Source organism: Pristiophorus japonicus, chromosome 2, assembly GCF_044704955.1.
Source record: "Pristiophorus japonicus isolate sPriJap1 chromosome 2, sPriJap1.hap1, whole genome shotgun sequence".
NCBI classification, from domain to species: Eukaryota; Metazoa; Chordata; class Chondrichthyes; family Pristiophoridae; genus Pristiophorus; species Pristiophorus japonicus.
Window position 1 is genome coordinate 354540426 of NC_091978.1, and position 23466 is coordinate 354563891.

At 44.2% G+C, this 23466-nt stretch overlaps 1 protein-coding gene across 2 annotated transcripts in view; it reads left to right on the plus strand.

Moving 5' to 3' along the window:
• Window positions 1-23466, plus strand: part of LOC139249545 (PH and SEC7 domain-containing protein 3-like) — a 201433-nt gene that overhangs the window by 36469 nt on the left and 141498 nt on the right. For both annotated transcript variants that reach the window (XM_070872485.1, XM_070872493.1), the window contains exons 2-4: window positions 3114-3311; window positions 16359-16439; window positions 19189-19301. In XM_070872485.1, the coding sequence (XP_070728586.1) occupies window positions 3114-3311; window positions 16359-16439; window positions 19189-19301 (392 nt within the window). The remainder of the gene's footprint in view (window positions 1-3113; window positions 3312-16358; window positions 16440-19188; window positions 19302-23466) is intronic.

Genomic DNA, 23466 nt, shown 5'->3' on the forward strand with positions numbered 1-23466 from the left:
CCACAGAAAGTAGTTGAGGCCAATTCACTAAATATATTCAAAAGGGAGTTAGATGAAGTCCTTACTACTCGGGGAATCAAGGGTTATGGCGAGAAAGCAGGAAGGGGGTACTGAAGTTTCATGTTCAGCCATGAACTCATTGAATGGCGGTGCAGGCTAGAAGGGCTGAATGGCCTGCTCCTGCACCTATTTTCTATGTTTCTATGTTTCTAAATCTTGCGATCTCTGTGGTGAGAGATTTGCCTCTTTCGATGTTCAAGTGATTTCAGAGCAGTACATTGAGAATTCCCGAGTGTGATGCTGTTACGATGTCTACAAGCTGTCTAAGCAGCCAATCACATTGTAGAATTCTCACAGGCAGGAAAGCAGAAAATGAGAAGCTGCTTTTATCTGGACTTAAAAAAAAATGTTAGAGAGAAAAACAAAGATTGGAGCTCTCACATGGAGAAAAGGTAGAACCTGAAAGATCATGAATAAACTCAAAGAAAAAAAAAACTGTTTATTTTAAAAGTTTCTTTAAAATTGTAATTTTTATCATAATGGAGAAATTTGACACTCCACAAAATTAAAATTAGTTTTTCAGGGCCATAATGTTTGTTCAATAGTCAATGGGCCCAAGTTTCCACATGATTTGCGCCTGATTTTTAGGAGCAACTGGTGGAGAACGGACTATCTTAGAAATCACAATTCTCCACATTTTTTTTTCTGCAGTTCCAGTCAGGTAGAACAGTTCCACTTTGGACCACAATTTTTTCTTTAAAAGGGGGTGTGTCCGGCCACCGACGCCTGATTTCAAAGTTTCCACAGTGAAAACGTACTCCAAACTAACTTAGAATGGAGCAAGTGAACATTTTTGTAGAACTGAAAAAAACCTGTTCTACACATTAAAAAATCAGGCGCAGGTTACAAATTAGGCATCCAGAACGAGGTGGGGGGGGAAGGGAAGTCATTAAATTCTATAATAAATCCTTATTTATACTTATACAAATATTATACAAATCAATCCAACCTGAATAAACATTTATAAGCAAAGAAAAGATTAAATAAACCATCTTCCTACCTGTGTGAAAGTGCTTCAGGCAGGCCTTTCGGGACCGAAGGCTGAACGGGCCGGCCCGAGACTTCGGGCAGGGCCCGTCCCCAGCACCAGATTTACAGGTAGGTAGCGTTGGGTCGGTTCGGTTCGGGTCGGGGGGGGGAGGGAGGGAGAGGGAGGGAGAGAGAGAGAGAGAGAGAGCGGGGAGGGAGTGAGAAGAGAGGGAGGGGGGGGGGAAGGGAGAGCGAGAGAGGGGGAGGTCGGGGAGGGGGAGGTCAGGTCGGATCCAGTCCGGGGGCGGGCGAGTGGGAGCGCGGGTCGGGTCCAGTCGCGGGGGGGGGAGCGGGAGCAGGAGCGCGGGTCGGGTCGGGCCCAGTCGGGGGGGGGGGCGGAGCGGGAGTCGGGTCGGGTCGGTGGGGGGGGGGGGGGGGGGTGGGCGGAGCGGAGCGGGAGTCGGGTCGGGTCCAGTCGGGGGGGGAGCGGGAGTCGGGTCCGTGGGGGGCGGGAGCGGGAGTCGGGTCGGGGGGGGGGGGGGAAATCAGGAGCTGGCCGTGGGAGGAGCCTTATTCACGCAGCCCCAGTGAAGCCATTCGGCCAGGGCTAGGGGCTGCGTGCTTCGGGCCCCTCCCACACAGGTTCGGGCGCCTGGAGCTACTGCACTTGCCCACTGTAGCGCGCATGTGCAGAGGTCCCAGCACTGTTTTCAGCGCAGGGACCTGGCTCCGCCCCCTACAGCTTGTGCTGCGCTGCGCCGAGGGCCAGAGGACCTGCAGGGAGGTGGAGAATACGGAGGATTTTTTTAGGCGCACTTTGTGGCGCGAAAAACGGGCGTCCAGGTCGGGACTGCGCCATTCTAGGCGCGTGTGGAAACTTGGGCCCATTATGCTGTTAAAACCCCCATTATACCCAACACCAACAAGGCCTGACATTAATGAGGTATTTATCAGCGATATTACTGCAGAAAAGCCCAAGTGTTTGTCACTTTCACTGATTACACTGATTGCTAGCTATGAGGAGGGGGCTGGGGGTGATGTGGCACAACGCAGCCAGTGTCGGAGCAGTGAATGACTGACCGCAACTTCAGCATTTCCGCATTTCGATGTGCGTGTACTACATCCTGAAGTTGTTGTCCGTTTCAATGGGATAATAACGGCAAACGCTATTAGTTTGCCGTTATTACCCACCACATTTTCCGACCCTTTATGGTTTAAGAGGTATTTTGTCAGCCATTGTTTTATTGCACCCAGTAAGTATTTTGTGCAGGTGGGACTCCTGGCGCAGTGCCTGTAACTGGGTCTTTTAAGTGAACTGTTGCTGCAAAATACTTAAATTCTACAGCATGTGTGTACCTGATAGTCTAGATTAATCCTTGAAACCTTTGGTTTTTCTCCTAACCAGATATCTAGCCAGTTAGTTTTATTTGAAGGAGTTAATCAATCCACCATTAGCTCTTGTCCTCGTACCCAGTGCTCTGGATTAGAGAGAGGGGGAGAATCTGAACCTGAACTCTTGCTTCTTATTGTTGGGCTTGAGTTCTGTCATCAGAATTTAAATTAACCAACTTGTCTCCATTTTATATCATTTCCAACTTTCAACATTTCAAAGCCCTGGATCATGCCACCTTAATCTCTTCTCCAACGAGAACGAGCTCAATTCCATGAATTCTGATGGAAGGTCATCGACCTAAAACGTTGGGAGTCATTTTAACCTGACCCACCGTGTGAGAAACTAACGGGATTGGGTCGAATGCTGGTTTTAACTCTGGTCCGACCGATTTTACTTGATTGATTTCAGTGGAGAGTAAAATCGGGTGGGCTGTAAAACAAATGGCCAATCTGAGACCGGCAGTTTCCCATCAGACAGGTTAGGCTAAAATGGCCCCGACTGAACTCTCCCTCCACGGATGCTGCCTGACTTGAGTGTTTCCAGCACTTTCTAATTTTATCTCAATTCTACGAGCTTGTCTCGATGGTTTTCCCAGAAGTTATTACATGTTCTGCCCTTGTTTTGCTGTGTTGAAATGTTGGTGGCTCTGGAAGCTCACGTGTTTCCCCCTCCCCTCCCCTTTTTGTCATAGCGTGTGTGGCCGGAAGGAAATGTTTCCAGATGGGGACCTTGAACTGGGCAGCATGGAACAGCTGGATCTCCACAGCAGCACTGACGCGGTGACTAATGGCAATAAGAGTGACCTGGAGGCAGCCAAGAGGCTGGCCAAGCGGCTCTACAACCTGGAAGGCTTTAAGCGTTCTGACGTCGCACGACACTTGGGAAAAAAGTAAGTATGAGCGGCTCTCTGTTGACCAGGAAACCTTTGTTAATCTGAATTTATCTGATTCACCATATATAATTGTACAATCAACATGTTGCATAGACTAGGCTTATAGTCCCTTGAGTAGAGAAGATTAAGGGGTCATCTAATTGAGATGTTTAAATAAATAAAGACTTGCATTTATATGGCACCTTTCACAAACACCAGACGTCTCAAAGTCAATGAAGTACTTTTCCAGTGTAATCGCTGCATTTCCTACATTATAACAGTGACTGCAATTCAAATGTACTTAATTGGCTTAAAACGCTTTGGGACGTCCTGAAGTCACAGACGGCACTATATAAATGCAAGGTTTTCTCTCCTCTTATCTTTTCTCCTCTTCTCTTCCTTTCTTTTCCTCGCTCCTCCTCGGTCTTTCTCTTCCTCCTGCTCCTCCTCCTCGGTCCTTCTCTTCCTCCTCCTCCTCCTCCTCGGTCCTTCTCCTCCTCCTCCTCGCTCCTTGCCCCTCCTCGCACCTTCTCGCTCCTCCTTCTCCTCCTTCTCCTCCTTCTCCTCCTTCTCCTCCTTCTCCTTCTCCTCCTTCTCCTCCTTCTCCTCCTTCTCCTCCTTCTCCTCCTTCTCCTCCTTCTCCTCATTGCTCCTCATTGCTCCTCATTGCTCCTCCTTCTCCTCATTGCTCCTCCTTCTCCTCATTGCTCCTCCTTCTCCTCATTGCTCCTCCTTCTCCTCATCGCTCCTCCTTCTCCTCATCGCTCCTCCTTTTCCTCATCGCTCCTCTTCCTCCTCGCTCCTCCTCCCAGAGCATAAGAGCGATCATGGCTGATCTGATCATGGACTCAGCTCCACTTCTCTGCCTGCTCCCCATAACCCCTTATCGTTTAAGAAACTGTCTGTTTCTGTCTTAAATTTATTCAGTGATCCAGCTTCCACAGCTCTCTGAGGCAGCGAATTCTACAGATTAACAACTCTGAGCGAAGAAATTTCTCCTCATCTCTGTTTTAAATGGGCGGCCCCTTATTCTAAGATCATGCCCTGTAGTTCTAGTCTCCTCCATCAGTGGAAACATCCTCTCTGCATCCACCTTGTCAAGCCCCCTCATAATCTTATACGTTGCGATAAGATCACCTCTCATTCTTCTGAATTCCAATGAGTAGAGGCCCAACCTACTCAACCTTTCCTCATAAGTCAAACCCCTCATCCCTGGAATCAACCGAGTGAACCTTCTCTGAACTGCCTCCAAAGCAAGTATATCCTTTCGTAAATATGGAAACCAAAACTGCACAGTATTCTCGGTGTGGCCTCACCAATACCTTATATAGCTGTAGCAAGACTTCTCTGTTTTCATACTGCATCTCCTTTGGCCTTCCTGATCCCCTTCTGACACCAAATGTAAATGTGGATTCTTTTCAATCAATCTGGTTCAGCGAATTCACTGAGTCGAACACCGTTGCCGCTTATAACCAAGCAGACTTTATTCTTTTGTTTCACCGGCTGGGACTTATCAGACAGAAGGAATGCTCTCCCTATAGAGTGCACCCGCTCCCTACGGACAAGTGCCGTTACATTGTAAAGGCGCAACGGTTATACATTTCAGTACAAGATACAATTAGAGCGACATTCAGTTCAGCCTATCCCCTTTGATTTCTCCTTCCCTTTGTCCACTCATGAGCCGACATCTGTATGGGCTGTTTTTACACAAAGGAGCCTTTCAGAGTCTTTCTTGTTTCAAGTTTACTGGTATGACTTAGCAAGACCTTGGAGCTAGTCTGTTGGTTGTATCAATGTTGTAACATTTGCAGTCTGACATTCTTAAGGCTATTCCTCCATGAATCCTTTGTTCAATTCCACTGTCCCTATACATTTTCCCACATTCTCAACTTCAATGTCTGTATACATTCTCATTTCCCCCCTTTTATCATTCCATGATAACCCTTAGGATTATTCTAGGATTATCGCATTCAGCCCTTCGCACTCTCCTGATCCTCCTTGTTGAGTAGGTCTTTAGTTTGCTGGATCGTAACCCGGGAGCCCGTGATCACAAGAGGGTTTGCTAACCTTGCCATCATGACTTTACAACAAAGGTTAAAGCAACCAACAATCAAGCAACAGATAATTATTACTACGATGAGAATAATTGCCCCATGCGTTAGATAGGAGCCCCAGGATCCACCCGATAGCCAATCAAACCAGCTAGATCCTCCTGCTGGCGTGGATAACTTCTTTACCTCCCTTCTTATGTGATCAGCGAGATTGGTTATGTTTTCTGAACTATCGGGAATGTAAGTGCAACATTCAGATCCTATCAGGGCACATGTTCCCCCTTTCTCAGCTAACAGATAATCGAGGGCCATTCGGTTTTGTAATGCTACGGTCCGCATTGCTACCATTTCGGCAGTGATGTCCTCCAGAGCTTCAGCAGTATGGTTAGCTATCTGTTCCAATACCCTCTCTAGGTTCTGTACTTCATCCATGGTGCATCCTATTCCGAATGGGAACATCATGACCCCAAAGAACCTTTCGGCGGGGGTGAGGGCTCGCCTGTGTCGGCTGGAGGCATGTGCTTCCGCCAGGGTACGTATTTGCCGCACAAATGGCACCACATATCCCAGATAGCAGGACCCTGTCCATCGCCTAGGCAACCAGGGATATGCCCTATGCCCGCACACAAAATACGTGCCGTTATACGCTGCCTTCTGATACATTGTTTCGGTGTCCCAAGACTGGGCCCACAGACCTCCACCTGTTTTATTCGGAAGGTGAGAGAGGATAGTGACTCATGCACCTGTTGTGATGTTGAGACTGTGTGGGCAATTGCTGTACCCTATGATATGTCCCTTGCTATTGGTGTCATTTAGGGTTAAACATATGTTCCCAGTTGGCCTCCTGATCCCCGAGGCATTAGTTAGGACTAAGAATGGGGGTTCCTTTTTACGGTCATAGAGTGGCTGGTACCATCCCTGGAACGTTTGACTAATGGGGTACCCAGCACTTTCCCACTTAATGACGTCCCCGTGGTTGTCCACACGGTAACGGTATGATGCTCCTCCCACCCTCCATGATCCCTCTGACGATACCTGTTAGATTGCAATCTTTGAAAGCAAGAGGGATACGTGAGAAGCAAGTATCGTTATTATCTCTTTCACAGTTGGGAGAAAGCTCCGAAGGGCAGGCCGCCTCGTAGCTGAAAGTCTGGTTGTTCCCAGACCAACATCTTGACCCGCCTTTCATCTTTTGTATTTACATTGGCCCCCCCTCCTCTCATGCTAGTCTGGCTCAGAAGCCACTTGACAGTCTCAGTTAGGGTCAGTGGAACGGGGCGCAAAGGAATTCCCCCTTTGGAATGTATAGGGATATGTGAGCACACCCAGCATCTAGAAAAGTTCCCATTTCGCGCATAAACATAAGACATATACAAAAAGGTGTTTACATGGAGCTCTCGCTTCAGTCTCTCTTCCCACGCGCCGCACCTGTCGTATACCAACGCTACTATACAGACTGGCACACAGACACAGTTTCATCTTATTACTCGGGAACAAAATGTTTCTTGTAGTGTCTCTATGGACAAGGATAAATAGTCCGAATATTTTGCTGATTCAAAGAGTTCGGTTTTCTCGCCTCTCTTCTCAGGTCACCGTCGGTGTAGCTGGTTGTCTATCACTACGGGTAGGAGTTCAAACTGTTCTCCTCAGGACTCACTCGGTTAGTCAGGACGCTCCTAGGAAGGACCTTGTTCAGCTATGGAGAAGAGGAAGTCTGGAACAGAAACAGGAGTTAGAATATCCAGTAAAATAGGTTCGTTAGAGGGTGGTGAGCTTGCAGTGGTGCAGGTGAACCCAGGCACTTCTCCCCTCAACCTTAGCTGCAGTGGGGGTAGTAAGTAACACCTGAAAAGGCCCCTCCCATCGTGGCTCTAATCCCTTCCGAATCCATTTCTTAATCAGGACATACTTCCCTGGTGTCACGAGGGACAATTCGGGTAAAACTGGGAGGTCGAGGTGAGCATCTCGAACCTGGTTGTGGGCTATTCGCAGAGCCTGAGTCAGAGAACGAACATAGGTGGTCATTTCCTCAGTCATGTGGTGGAATTGGACAGTGGAGGGGACATTCTGATTCCAGGGGGTCCTAAGGGGCCTACCATAAATGACCTCAGTGGGGGTCAGTCTAGCCTTACCGGTGGGAGTAGTTCAGATCTGGAATAGGGCTATAGAAAGGAGTTTGAGCCAATTGAGTCCGGTTGATGCTACCAGTTTTGCAAGCTTGGTTTTAAGAGTTTGATTAGCACGTTCAACTAGACTGAGGAAATGACCACCTATGTTCGTTCTCTGACTCAGGCTCTGCGAATAGCCCACAACCAGGTTCGAGATGCTCACCTCGACCTCCCAGTTTTACCCGAATTGTCCCTCGTGGCACCAGGGAAGTATGTCCTGATTAAGAAATGGATTCGGAAGGGATTAGAGCCACGATGGGAGGGGCCTTTGCAGGTGTTACTTACTACCGCAGCTTGGGGTCGGTAGGCACAATGCAGCTGCTGGTTAATGCGCATCTGGGAACAGAATTCTTTGTTAACTTGGCCAATAAAGTGAGGGCCATTATCGGAACTCAGTCGAGCTGGGATACCATATCTAGGAACAATTTCCCTCATTAACACCTTAACAACAGTTTGAGCCTTATTGTCAGGGTAGGGTAGGCTTCGATCCATTTGCTAAACACATCTTCTATTACTAACACATATTTGTAACACTGAACTCTTTGCAACTCAATGTAGTCCAACTGCAATGTCTCAAAGGGACCTTCGGGTAGGGGCGTCTTACCCCAATCACAGGGGACTCCCTTCCCTGGATTATGCTGTTGGCAAACAAGGCAGCGACTACTGATGTTCTGGGCCAGCGCCTGGAGTCTAGGGTGCACCAAGTAGCCAAAAGTGTGTCACTTGTTGTCCTTGCTCCACAATGAGTAGCAAAATGCATACATTCAATAACCCATAGGGCCAACTTGTCAGACATGCAAGTCTGTTCCGCGGGAGTGGTCCAGAGTTTAGAAACATTGTCATAAGTACATCCATAATTTTTCCACAACAGTTTATCTTTTTCAGGAGCGTCCTCCTGTGCTTTAATGAAATTTTGGATGGTTGGCATTGGTTTTTCCGAGGCTAACTTATCCTTTGCAGGATTTTTAGTCTGACTCATCTTTTATCCATGCATGTCAAGGTCACTCCGTGAAATCGGAGATCAGGGTTAGGTTGGGTTTGTGGATCTCTTTCAGCTTATTTATCTTAGCCTTTTAACTCTTCAATTTGTTTTGTTTGAGTATCTATTTCTTTATTGTATCAGGCAAGTATTATTACATAAGCTAGTTCTGTTTTTATTTTTATTCTGACTATCACACCATTTCCTCTGTTAGGTGAGGTTTTTTTCTATTTAGAAATCCAAATTAATAATGTTCAGTATAAAACGGCTGTCAATGGAAAGGGTTTTCTCCTTTACAGGTTTGTAAGAAGATCTGATGTCATTACGTGACTTCACGTAATCACCTGAAAAAAAAGTCTTTGTGTCTTCAAAACTTGCTTAGAAATTAGGAATCCGTTAAACAGCAGAAATCATTAGTAAAGCCGTCATAATAAAAGTCTTCTCATCAGGAAAGGCAGCATTAGATTAAACTCCAATTTTTTTTAAACTTCCAATTCAAGTACTTGCCAAAGATTTTTTTTTAAAATTGATTTAAAACGAGACCACACATTTTTAATAGCTATTTGTTTACTGAAATTCAATTTAGTCATCAGCCTCGGTCAATGCAAAGCCAACCATTTGACTACGTAGTCTATCGATACCTTTCTCAGAGGTCCCAGTGGAACTCTTAGTACGTTTCTCGTGCGCGCACTCTTTCTTTAAGACATCTACGGTTTTAACATGTCCTCCTTCTGTCAATGAAAGTCCTAATTTAGTGGCGTTTTCCTGCCAACTCGACAGAATTGATGCATCTTTTCAAACTGCAGTGGAACTTTCTCATAATTTAAAATCTCAGAACATTTTTTTTCCTTTCAGCACCTATTTAGTACGTTACGTTTTTTTTTAAGATCTCCTTTCTTCAAATTAGGTTTTGTATTTTACACAGAGGGCTCGGGTCTCGGTAAATTTGTTAATTTAAAATCTCAGGCAATCGAAGACACTTTTTCTTTCAAATTCGTTCAATTTGTTTTCTTTCAAGGTTGCGTCTTTTTTTTCGTCTTTTCCATAACTAGAGGGAAGTCTGGCACGTAGGCTGAGGGCTGCTTTTCATTATCTCAATTGTTCCAGCCTCAAGGTCGTGTTATACTGTCTCTTCTAAACTGCAGATTTAATATAATAATTTTTTTTTGAATCCACCTCAGTATTTTGCTTTGCCTTCTCTGAATATCTCAAAATCCCAATTCAAACTGTGTAATTTCAATCTTTAGTTAAAACTTCTTTTGAGCTTAGAAGCTTTTTTTTAAAAGGCATTCTTTATCTCATTCCGAGACTAAATTTATGTCTTTCAACCCAATGTAATCAATCATTGCATGTTTTCTTTCGACAAGTAAGTGAGCGTGTCAAATAAATTTTTTTTCACCCACCGGGACCATGTATTTTTTATCTTTTACTCAACAAACCTATCCTTTGTGCATTTCCTACCTCCGTAACTTATCATCCGAATATATGTAATTCAATAAGGTTCACACTCTTAAACTTCCCACATACAGGACAACACTACGAAGGGTTAAAAAAACTTTCACTCTGTTTGAAAAAGTGGGTGGAGCTAAAACAAACCACAACTCCCTGGTTTCCCAAACAGGCTTTCTTATCCACAGTCAAAATCACACAAGCACTTGTCATTTAAAACAGACGTTCACAAAGCTTTCATATCCACAGTCAAAATCACGCAAGCACTTCTCATTTAAAACAGACGTTCACAAAAGTCTCTCTTTCCTATTAATTGTTTTGGCCGGCTATAATTTTGGATCCATGACCTTTCAGGGAATTACCCATCCTCGCGTCGCCCCGCATAGGATCAGGGTCCTAATTAATCCCGATTGTCCCCGCGTCGCCCCGCGGTGGTTTAAGTTATCTTATCCAGAGCCTAGGCGGACCAAGTGATATACAAGATCGACGCCGTACCTGAAATAAGTACAATTTTAAATTTACACAGTCCCGCGTCGCCCCGCGGCTTAATTTTACGTAATTCCCTAACCTCTGCGTCATCCCGCGGTTCGCGCAATTGTCTATCTCTCCGCGTCACCCCGCGGTTTTCCTGTTTGCATCGCCACGCGATCCCTCCACGTCTCCGCGCGGTAAGCCTTACTTAATTTGTTCTAGGTTCCAGATTTGCCTATTCTAACCTATCCTTCCGAGTCGCCGCCCGGTTCGCGTCGTCACGCGATTTCCCTATCCTTCCCTATTCTAAGTTTAGAAGGTATTCGCCAGATTGTCCTGGATCTCGTTCAGACGCTACCTGAGAACCAGCGAGTGGCCAAACTTTCCTCAGACTTTTGAAACCGAAGGAAACTGGAGTGGTATTTAAATTATACTCACTCCAGTGACCACTTTCCTCCCGTCTCATCCAAGGCTAGTCTGGCTCTTAATTCGCAAGTTTTCAGCAGTCGTCTGTTGAGATCCCACTTCTGACACCAAATGTAAATGTGGATTCTTTTCCCTCAATCTGGTTCAGCGAATTCACTGAGTGGAACACCGTTGCCGCTTATAACCAAGCAGACTTTATTCTTTTGTTTCACCGGCCGGGACTTATCCGACAGAAGGAATGCTCTCCCTATAGAGTGCACCCGCTCCCTACGGACAAGTGCCGTTACATTGTAAAGGCGCAACGGTTATACATTTCAGCACAAGATACAATTAGAGTGACATTCAGTTCAGCCTATCCCCTTTGATCCCTCCTTCCCTTTGTCCATTCATGAGCCGACATCTGTATGGGCTGTTTTTACACAAAGGAGCCTTTCAGAGTCTTTCTTGTTTCAAGTTTACTGGTGTGACTTAGCAAGACCTTGGAGCTAGTCTGTTAGTTGTATCAATGTTGTAACATTTGCAGTCTGACATTCTTAAGGCTATTCCTCCATGAATCCTTTGTTCAATTCCACTGTCCCTATACATTTTCCCACATTCTCAACTTCAATGTCTGTATACATTCTCATTTGTACCTGCATACTATCCTTTTGTGTTTCATGCACAAGTACCCCCAGGTCCCGCTGTACTGCAGCACTTCACAAGCTTTTGCCATTTAAATAATAACTTGCTGTTTGATTTTTTTTTTCTGCCCAAGTGCATGACCTCACATTTTCCAATATTATACTCCATCTGCCAAATTTTTGCTCACTCGCTTAGCCTGTCTATGTCCTTTTGCAGATTTTTTGTGTCCTCACACGTTGATTTTCCTCCCATCTTTGTATCATCAGCAAACTTGGCTACGTTACACTCAGTCCCTTCTTCCAAGTCGTTTATATGGATTGTAAATAGTTGGGGTCCCAGCACACATCCCTGTGGCACCCCACTAGTTACTGGTTGTCAACCAGAGAATGAACCATTTATCCCGACTCTCTGTTTTGTTACTTAGCTAATCCTCGATCCATACTAATATATTACCCCCAACCCCGTTAACTTTTATCTTGTGCAGTAACCTTTTATGTGGCACCTTGTCAAATGCCTTCTGGAAGTCCAAATATACCACATCCACTGGTTCCCTTTTATCCACCCTGTTCGTTACATCTTCAAAGAACTCCAGCAAATTTGTCAAACATAACTTCCCCTTCATAAATCCATGGTGACTCTGTCTGACGGAATTTTGCTTTTCCAAATGTCTGCTACTCCTTCTTTGATAATGGACTCAACATTTTCCCTACCACAGATTCAGGCTAACTGGCCTATAGTTTCCTGCTTTTTGTCTGCCTCCTTTTTTAAATAGGGGCATTACATTTGCAGTTTTCCAATCTGCTGGGACCTATCCAGAATCCAGGGAATTTTGGAAAATTACAACCAATGCATCCACAATCCCTGCCGCTACTTCTCTTAAGACGCTAGGATGCAAGCCATCAGGTCCAGGGAATTTATCTGCCTTTAGTCCCATTATCTTACTGAGTACCACCTCCATTGTGATTGTGTTTGTGTTAAGTTCCTCCCCCCACTATAGCCCCTAGACTATCCACTGTCGGAATATTGTTAGTGTCCTCGACCGTAAAGACTGATATAAAATATTTGTTCAGAGTTTCTGCCATCTCCATGTTCCCCATTACTAATTCCCCGATCTCGTCCTCTAAGGGACCAACATTTACTTTAGCCACCCTTTTCCTTTTTATGTACCTATAGAAACTTTTGCTATCTGTTTTTATTTTTCGTGCTAGTTTACTTTCATAGTCTATCTTCTCTTAATCATTTTTTTAGTCGTTCTTTGCTGGCTTTTAAAAGCTTTCCAGTCTTCAGTCCTCCCACTAGTTTTGGCCACTTTGTATGCCCTTGTTTTTAATTGGATACCATTCTTTATTTCTTTAGTTAGCCACAGATGGCTATCTTTTCTCTTACACCCTTTCCTCCTCATTTGAATATATTTTTCTTGAGAGTTGTGAAATATCTCCTTAAATGTACACCACTGTTCATCAACCGTCCCACACTTCAATATGTTTTCCCAGTCCACTTTACCCAACTCTGTCCTCATACCTTCAATAGTCTCCTTTATTTAAGCTTAGTACGCTGGTTAGAGATCCAACTTTCTCACCCTCCATCTGAATTTGAAATTCAGTCATGCTATGATCACTCATTCCGAGGGGATCCTTTACTAGGAGATTGTTTATTAATCCCGTCTCATTATACAGGACCAGATCTAAGATAGCTTGCCCCCTGGTTGGTTCCGTTACATACTGCTCAAGGAACCTGTCCCTTAGGCAGTCTATGAATTCCTCCTCAAGGCTACCCTGACCAATTTGATTTGTCCAATCAATATGGAGGTTAAACTCACTCATGATTATTGCTGTTCCCCTTTTACAAGCCTCCACTATCTCCTGGTTTATGCTCCGACCAACAGAGTTGCTACTGTTAAGGGCCTATAGACTGACTTTTTCCCCTTATTGTTATTTCTATCCAAACTGTTTCAACACACTTATCATTTGAGCCAATATCGTTTCTTACTATTGCAGTGATTCTATCACATATCATTCGAGCTCCCCCACCTCCTTTTCCTTTCTGTCTGTCCTTCCGGATTGTCAAGTACACCTGAATATTTAATTCCCAGTCCTGGTCACCTTGCAACCAGGTCTCTGTAATGGCTATCAGATCATACCCATTTGTCTCAATTTGTGCCGTCAACTCATCTCTTTTGTTACAAATGCTACATGCATTTAGACCAAGTACCTTTTAAGTTTGTTTTTTTACCCTTTTTTCCTATTAGTTTCTTCTCTCCTTCAAACTCACCTTCTTTATTTTTGCTTTCTAATTTCCGCTTTTCTCCCGTCCCTACTGAATCAACTCTCAGTTTCCCATCTCCCTGCCAAGCTAGTTTAAACCCTCCCCAACAGCACTAGCAAACCCCGCCCCCCCCCCCCCCCCCGGCAAGGATATTGGTGCCGGCTCTGTTGAGGTGCAATTCATCCGGCTTGTACAGGTCCCACCTCCCCCAGAAGTGGTCCCAATGTCTCAGGAAACTAAAGCCCTCCCGCCTGCACCATCTCTCCAGCCACATATTCATCTGCTCTATCCTCCTATTACTGTACTCATTAGCTCGTGGCACTGGGAGTAATCCGGAGATTCTACCTTTTGAGGTCCTGCTTTTTAATCTCCCTCCTGGCTCTCTAAACTCTGCCTGTAGGACCTCATCCCTCTTTCTACCTATGTCATTGGTACCGATGTGGACCACGACCTCTGGCTGTTCACCCTCTCTCCCCAGAATGCCCTGCAGCCGATCAGTGACATCGTTGACTGTTCTCTCTTCTCTTTGCCCCTCTCCGCCGCGCCCCTCTCCGCCGCGCCCCTCTCCTCTTTGCCCCTCTCCTCTTTGCCCCTCTCCGCCGCGCCCCTCTTCTCTTTGCTCCTCTTCTCTTTGCCCCTCTCCGCCGCGCCCCTCTCCTCCGCCGCCGCGCCCCTTCCCTCTTCGCTTTTCTCCACGCTTCCCCTTGTCTTCCCTGTGTCTTTCCCTGTCCCTTGTTGTCTTTCTAACATCATGGTCATCATACTGGGAACAAAACTCAATGACTAAAAGGTACATTCATTTTCAATTCTTAACTAATAGAATTAAATTGGATCTAAGCATTGTATGAATAGAATAGGGCCTAGGGAAATGCTGAATCTGGCGGTTGTCCACTTATAAAGACCTGTGCAACTCACTCACCATTATATTACTGAGTTGTAGTCATGTTCACATGAAATAAGTGCGCGGTGCTTTCCTCCTGTATCCTCTATATGCTGCCTGTGTTCATGTGTCCCAGACTTGCTTTCATGTAAAGGGCAATCGTAATTCATTTATTTCTGCGACACTCCCAAGCCACAGTGCTTCCTGTTTCAAGGAGGCCTGCTATAACTCAGTCACTTGCGAGTCATCCTTCATGAATCAGAGCTGAAGCTACTAAAATTGCTAAGGGTTCCTCAGTAACCAATAATCCTGTGTGCTTTCCTTTTTTATACCTGATTATTTGTAATGACAACTACTCCCGTTTGATCTATGCCGCCTTCTAAAGCAGGTTTAATTGAAACCAGGGCAAGCCTAATAAAAAATACAGCTTTGTTGTATTGAAACGTAGAACTGAGAAGTGTAATTATTTTGATTTATTTTTTAATCAACTTGTTATAATTTTCAATTAAAAGCACATGTGATACATTAGGGTTGTAGGATGGTTTGCATTCATTATCGCGCATGAAACAACTGTTGTGCCGTTGTAAACTGTGCACAGTAATTGCTGGCATATCTTTTGGATTTATTATGTTAGAAATAGATGATCAAAGCTTAGCAAAACAAGAGCATTGGTGCTATTGCGTTGACTGGGGAGAGAATGGGGGTAAAGAGTGTATGGAGTCTATACTTCAAGCAGTGCAGTATATTGGACTATATCAATATATGGAAGATCAGGATGTATGTTCACGCTAGTGGTTGACTGCATCACCCTTCCCATGCTACTCATTTCCTGATGTCATCCATATTGAGGCCAGGGCCTCCTCCACTGTGCTGATTAATGACAAAACAAAAAGTAAACTTTCTTCACATTAACTCTCTTCCCCCATCTCTCGTTACCCTAAAATGCAGTTGAGGCTGGGGGTCAATTGAAAATGTCAAAACTGAGATTGATAGATTTTTGTTAGGTAAGGGTACTAAGGGATATGGGACCAAGGTGGGTAAATGGAGTTAAGTTACATACGATATACTGCACAGAAACAGGCCATTCAGCACAATCAGTCCATGCTGGCGTTTATGCTCCACTCGAGACTCCTCCCGTCTTTCCACATCTAAATCTATCCACATAACCCTCTATTCCCTTCTCTCGCGCATGCTTGTCTAGCCTCCCCTTAAATGCATCTATACTATTCGCTTCAACCACTCTCTATGGTAGTGACTTCCACATTCTCAACACTCCTTGGGGAGAAAGTCCTGTGTTAGATTCTTGGTCTGTGCTAAGTTATCTCACCTCAACTGGGGTACAAGTAGACATATGTTAGTTGTCCCAGTGCTCCTGCCCTAGGGGAGGGAATGTTGTCTGGGCTTCCTACTGCTGCCCAACCCTGTAAACAACACACGTGTGGACATTGGACGAGGATGGGATAGGGTTGAATAGCCGGCCAACATTCATTGTCTCGGCTCACAGATGAATGGCAGCTTTAATGAGACACCAGAGAATGACCAGTGCCCGTGGAACTGTACCCCATAGATGGTTTAGCGGCTTTTGGTGAGAAGTTTGGTAAAGAATGTAATTTTCACCTTGTTTTAAGAAAAGTTGCTTTGTATTTAGTTGCAAGTCTCTGATTCCTTCAGGAAACCAGTATTATATGAAGATAGCAGAGCCTCATTCTGACCATTACATACAATAAAATAATCATCTCTCTTTCTCCTTCGCAGTAATGACTTCAGCAAGTTAGTGGCCGAAGAATACCTCAAATTTTTTGACTTCACCGGGTTGACCTTGGACCAGTCCCTCAGGTGAGCCGAAGGTTATTACACATGATGGGTTTGTCGCCCCTAACTTGCTAATGCTGATTTTTGTCTTAATAATCGATTGATGCTTGGATTGCCAAAGACTGTGGGCTAGAAAATTGGTTGTAAGGTTCTTAATCAGGTAAGGATACTAAGGGATATGGAACCAAGGTGGGTAAAATGGAGTTAAATTACATGGGATATACAGAAACAGGCCATCGGGCCAACCAGTCCATGTCAGGCAGCCGCTAAATTTAGCGCCGGAAAATGGTTAGCGACAGGAGCCACAAAATTCAGTGGTTGCGCCTTGACAGTGGAGTGGAGTGCTAAGAGAAACGTTCCACACTTCCCTTAGGGCGCTAGGCTGGGTGAGCAACAGGATATCCCATGCTAAAGAGCTGGCTTTGTAGTGCCCGAAGAGAGGCTTCTATGCAACAAAAAAAAAAAGGAATCTGAACAAAAAACACGAAAAACATTCCATCTACATTACTCACTCCAAATAAAGTTAAATTGCAAAAAAAAATATCAAATCACACTTGCCTCATGCAGTCAATCTTTCCCTTAGCGCCCCGGGACAGCTCTGCACACCAGCATTCTCTGGCAGTGTCACTACGAGGCGCTATGGGTTCAGCACAAACCAAATGTTGCATCTATGTTGATATCAGGGACATTGAACAGCAGCACTATGCTCACAGGCGATACTCCTCGGCGCCGCCGGTACCGGCATACTGAATTTGCTGAGCGGCACTAATGCCGACGCTTGCAGCTGCAAACCCTTTCGCGCCTCTCGCTAGGGGTGCTATCCAACTGAATTTCTAGCCCTGTAAATATTAACGAGGTATAAGACCAAGATTGGAAAGTTTTCTTATTGACTTTTACCCCCTATCTGTCACGATGTGTGATGTCAGTGCTGAGAAATGAGTTTTCAGAAACCCAATGTCGGCATCAGGCAGTTCCACTCGGGTACAGCGCAGCTAGATGCAGTGTACAGCTCCCTCTGCTCTGCCCTGAAGAACCCCCCCACATTCCACTCTCCTGCTCTTTCCCCATTTGATAAAACTTTGATTGAATAACATACACAGGTAACTAGTGTACATGTTAATCCTACCCCTGCTTCTCTGATTCCTACTCTTTGCTGTATCAGTGTACATGGCAGAGTATGCAAGCAGCTCCTTTCTCCCTTTGACTACACTGGTGTTCTACTAGGGTGCTCTGCACCTGTAATATTGATACTTGTAAACCACTCTGCTGGTGTAAGGGTGGTGGAGCAAAATCCCTGTCTGCTTCAGCCCCAGGTTGGCGACTTCAGTCCCAAATCCTCAGGACAGAGTCATTGACATATCTGGGTGGGGAGGCTCCCCAGGCAGAGATTAGAGTTGGGGCCCTCTTTATCCACCCAGGAATTTTGAAGCCACAGGATTGAAGCAAAGATGGCCAGGCCAACAGAAGTGATGGCAGGAATTATAGCACTTTGAATAGGACATGATTCCCCCCCGGCAACCCCCACCCCCTCACTAATCCCACATCATCTACCACTTTATTTGCAAAAAAGGAAACAGCAGTCTTCAGTTGAAGAGACAATCTCTTCCTGTGGTTTGACCGAGGATTCTGAAAGCATTCACGCTGTTGGCTCTAACTCAAGCAGGGAATCAGTTTGCTGTGGGAATGTGCAGCCCTATGCATCCTTTTGCAAGCTCTGTAACTGTGAGGTGATATTTAAGGGATGAGACAGTGACAGCTACTGGCCGAACATCAATACTACAACGACTTCTGCTTTTATACATCGACAAGCTGTCTCGTCTCGATACATCAGAGCCTTCGTGTGATCTGAAATTTTTATGGTCATTTTGTTGTCCTTTCTCCCCTTGCGTCCTTCCCCTCACCCCTCCCTGTTGTCTTAACCATTACTTCTTCGGTGAACAGGGATGGATTGGCATCTCTGCAAGAAGATAGTAAAACAACTGCGTTAATTCAATGAGTAAGTAATGATATGCACAGGGGCAGAAGTTTCAGAAAAGCTCCTCCAAAGCTTTCTCTGTTACTGGGTCACACTGCACAGCTGGCTGGCAGGGAAATCCCTTCACCATCAAGACACAAGTGAATGGAGTGCATCATCCATTCGGCCATGGGATGTGGATGTCGCCAGCATTTATTGCCATCCCTAACTGCCCATGTGAAGGTGGTGACCAGCCACCTTCTTGAACCACTGTTCTTTGTAGCAGTTTGGTACAACTGAGTGGCTTGCTAGATCATTTCAGAGGGCAGTTAAGAGTCAGCCACATTGCTGTGGATCTGGAGTCACATATAGACCAGACCAGGTAAGGACAGCAAATTTCCTTTCCTAAAGGACATTAGTGAACCAGATGGGTTTTTACCTCAATCCGGTAGCTTCATGATCACCATTACTGACGCTAGCTTTTTAATTCCAGATGAATTTAATTAACTGAATTTAAATTCCCCCGTTGCAGTGGGATTTGAACTCATGTTTCCAGATCATTAGTCCAGGTCTCTGGATTACTAGTCCAGTAACATAAATCACTATGTTACCTTTTGTGTTGCTTTTGTTACTCCAATAATATCTGGTTCTATTATGGAGGAATCCTCAATTTCTTGTGCTACTTCACATAATACATTACTTTATATTGACAGGTGTTCAAGTAACCCTGCAATATAAATAGGACCGTTTCAAGAGCAAAGAGCTGGAATTTGCATGTGGCACAGCTTGTTCTTTTAATGTCTTTTTGTTGTGTTGCAGATTTTTCTTGAAAGCATTTGCACTAATGGGAGAGACTCAGGAGCGAGAACGGGTGTTAATCCACTTCTCTGACAGATACTATCATTGTAACCTGGGCACTATTCCTTCTCAAGGTAGGTCCTCAGACCAGTGCAATGTGCAGTCATAGTTCTGTGGGGACAGCTCAAGTGGGATCAGATCTGGTCCTGGGGCATTAGGAAGATACGAAAAGACCAGCTGGTCTATCAAACTTCTCGTGTTCCAAAATGGTGCAACCTACCAGCAACCCCATCCCACGTGTACTTCCAAGTCCATGTGACTAATCCCAGACCTCACAATGCAACTAAATACATCAGCCAATGGCTGACATCGCACAGCCCCATTCTTTTAAGCATCCCTAGGGTGGAGACTATCTGGGTCAGCAGCTTGATCTGCTTTTAAGAGGTCCAATTCCACCAAGGACTATGTATAAATCAGTTTATACGTGTTAAATTTAGCAGAAAATCTATTGATAGCTTTAGCATCAACTTCAGTAGTGAAGGCTTACGCAATGCAGCCATTTAAAACCTCAGCCATAACTTGGGACTAAACCCAAATCTACGCTGCAGAATCCCGCAATGACCCTACTTATTCTTTAATAGTCCTCTGGCTCTTATCATAGCTATCACTACCATACGTATTCCCCATCCGCTTCACCATTGCCCCTTTAGTCAATCTCTGCCCTCAACTAAGTCTGATAGATACCTCTACTCACGTGAAAGTTATTCACTTTACACCAGAGTAATGTATTTGATTCATGGGTTCTTGGCTTAAGAATTCATAGCAGCAATTTTCTATTAAGAACTAGTCGGTTTATTAACAAAGGTTTAACAATCATACTACACGTTACCAGTTCATCCATTAGGCTCACAACTGCATACCTCATTTTGGGTGACTTAGACCCAACTGACTGGGGTTTTTATTGAGTCTTGTGAATATCATGTGACTGGCTAAGCCACTCATAATGCAACAGCTCCACACATCTGTGAGCATCATTACAACTAGTTAAAATATTTCCGCATTACTTTGATTTATCTTGGGTCATGACCAGTTAGCCATTTTGTTTTTGAAATCCCCCTTGATTTAACCCTAGGGACATAACATGGCTTCTTTCTGTAAAAGAATGGTTTGAAAGTATTCCATGTTTTGTTTTCCCCACGGTCAGCATTGCCCAAATCACCTGCCATTTTGTATATTAAACCAAGTTACTAGCATTGTGTTCTCAGCAGCCTTGGTTTGGCTGATCAAGTTGACTCTAATAATATTCTGGTTACTGTTGCCCAGGTGTCCTCCTAGATGGAGAAGGGTGGCTTAAAAAGTTTCTCTTCCAATCCAAATATTCTTTATTTTAATGCCCCTCCATTTAAAAAAAAAACACTTCAATTTGAGAGATATCTGTACTGTATTGTTAACAGACGCACATCTCTGTTTTAATTCTGGAAGCTGAGGAGGCATTTAGAAAGTATTGAGAACAAGAAAGAAGGAAGCTTATTTTCATTTCCCAGACCTAAACTGAAGGCATTCACTATTAGTATGGTAATGGTATGACTACGGATATCTGAGATAATCCTTAGCAGCTGTAGAAATTAGAGGTGCATGTAATACAGTAATCATCTGGACTTTAATCTACATATAGACTGGGGAAATCAAATTTGCAGTAATAGTGTAGAGGACAAATTCATGGATTGTATACAAGATGGTTTTCGAGATCAGTATGTTGAAGAACCAAAGAGAGAACAGGCTATTTTAGATCTAGTATTGTACAATGAGAAAGGGTTAATTAATAAACTTGTAGTAAAGGGGCCTTTAAGGAAGATCGACCATAATATGATATGATAAAATTTTATATTTAGTTAAATCCAAAACTAGGGTCTTAAATCTAAACAAAGGAAACTACATAGGTATGAGGGGGGAGAGTTGGCTAAGGTAGATTGGGAAACTACATTAAAAGGTATGACGGTAGACAAGCAATGACTAGCATTTAAAGAATTAATACATAATTTACAACAAACATACATTCTTTTAAGGCACGCACAACAACCCCACAGGAAAAGTGATCCAACCGTGGCTAACAAGAGAAGTTAAAGATAGTTTTCGATCAAAGGAAGAGGCTTATAATATTGCCAAAAAGAGCAGTAAGCCTGATGATTGAGAGGATTTTATAATTCAGCAAAGGAGGACTGAGAAATTGATAAAGAAATGGAAAATAGAATGAGAGTAAACTAGCGAGAGACATAAAAACAGACTGTAAAAGCTTCTATAGGTATGTAAAAAGGAAAAGATTAGCAAAAGTAAATGTGGGTCCCCAACAGACTGAGACAGGAGAAATTATAATGGGGAATAAGGAAGTGGCAGAGAAATTAAACACATACTTTGTGTCTGTCTTCATGGAAGAAGACACGAAAAACCTCCCGGAAGTAGTGGGTCTAGCTAGAATGAGGAACCGAAAGAAATCAGTATTCATAAAAAAATAGTACTGGAGAAATGAATGTGACTAAAAGCCAATAAAATCCCTGGACCTGATGGCCTACATCTTAGGGTTTTGAAAGAGGTGGCTAGAGAGATAGTGGATGATTGGTTGTCATCTTCCAAAATTCCATAGATTCTAGAACAGTTCTCGCAGATTGGAAGGTAGTTAATGTAACCCTGATATTTAAGAAAGGAGGAAAAGAGAAAATGGGAAACTATAGACCAGTTAGCCTGACATCAGTAGTAGAGAAAATGTTAGAATCTATTATTAAGCACGTGGTAACAGGGCACTTAGAAAATAATAATAATAGGATTGGGCAGAGTCAATGTGGATTTATGAACGGGAAATCATGTTTGACAATCTGTTAGTTTTCTGAGGTTGTAACTAGCAGAATAGATAAGGGGGAACCAGAGGATGTGGTGTATTTGGATTTTCAGAAGGCATTTGATAAGGTACCACACAAGAGGTCATGAACAAAATTAGGACTCATTGGATTGGGGGTAATATACTAGCATGGATTGAGGATTGGGTAATGACAGAAAACAAACAGTAGGAACAAACGAGTAATTTTCGCGTTGGCAGGCTGTAATTAGTGGGTGCCGCAAGGATCGGTGCTTGGGCCCCAGCTATTCACAATCTATATCAATGATTTAGATGAGGGGACCAAATGTAATATATCCACGTTTGCTGATGATACAAAGCTAGGTGGGAATGCAAGTTGTGAGGAGGATGCAAAGAGACTTCAAGGGGATATAAACAGGCTAAATGAGTGGGCAAGAACATGGCAAATGTGAAGTTATCCACTTTGGTAGGAAAAATAGAAAAGCAGCGTATTTTTTAAATGGTGAGAGATTTGGAAATGTTGGTGTTCAGAAGGACCTGGGTGTCATTGTACACGGATCACTGAATGTTAACATGCAGGTGCAGCAAGCAACTAAGAAAGCAAATGGTATGTTAGCCTTTACTACAAGAGGATTTGAGTATAAGAGTAAAGACATACTGCAATTATATAGGGCCTTGGTGAGACCGCACCTGGAGTATTGTGTACAGTTTTGGCCTCCTTACCGAAGGAAGGATATACTTGCCATTAAGGGAATGCAACGAAGGCTCACCAAAATGATTCCTGGGATGGGGGGGATTATCCTATGAGGAGAGATTGAGCAGAATAGGCCTATATTCTCTAGAGTTTAGAAGAATGAGAGGTGATCTCATTGAAACATACAAAATTCTTACAGGGTAGATGCAGGGAGGATGTTTCCTCTGATTGAGGAGTCGAGAACCAGGGGTCACTCTCAGAATAAGGGGTCGGCCATTTAGGACTGAGATGAGGAGAAACATCTTCACTCGGAGGGTGGTGAATCTTTGGAATTCTCTACCCCAGAGGGCTGTGGATACTCAGTCATTGAGCATATTCAAGACAGAGATCAGAGATCGATAGATTTTTGGATATCAAGGGATGTGGGAATAGTGCAGGAAAGTGGAGTTGAGGTAGAAGATCAGCCATGATCTCATTGAATGGCGGAGCAGGCTCGAGGGGCTGAATGGCTTACTCCTGCTCCTAATTCTTATGTTATGTTCTTATGTCACTTTCACACATCGAACTGCTGCTGTTGTGCTGGTCCTTATTACCATTAGCTTAACAATTAATTGAACACCTGACCAGAAGATAATATTTTAGGATACAGTATTTTGGGCCGTAAATTGTGACCTCTCTGGGTGCGTACGAGGTGCGCATGCGCCCGAAGAGGCCCCTCAAGTTCCGGGTTAGGCGTGCACTGTGCATGCGCCTA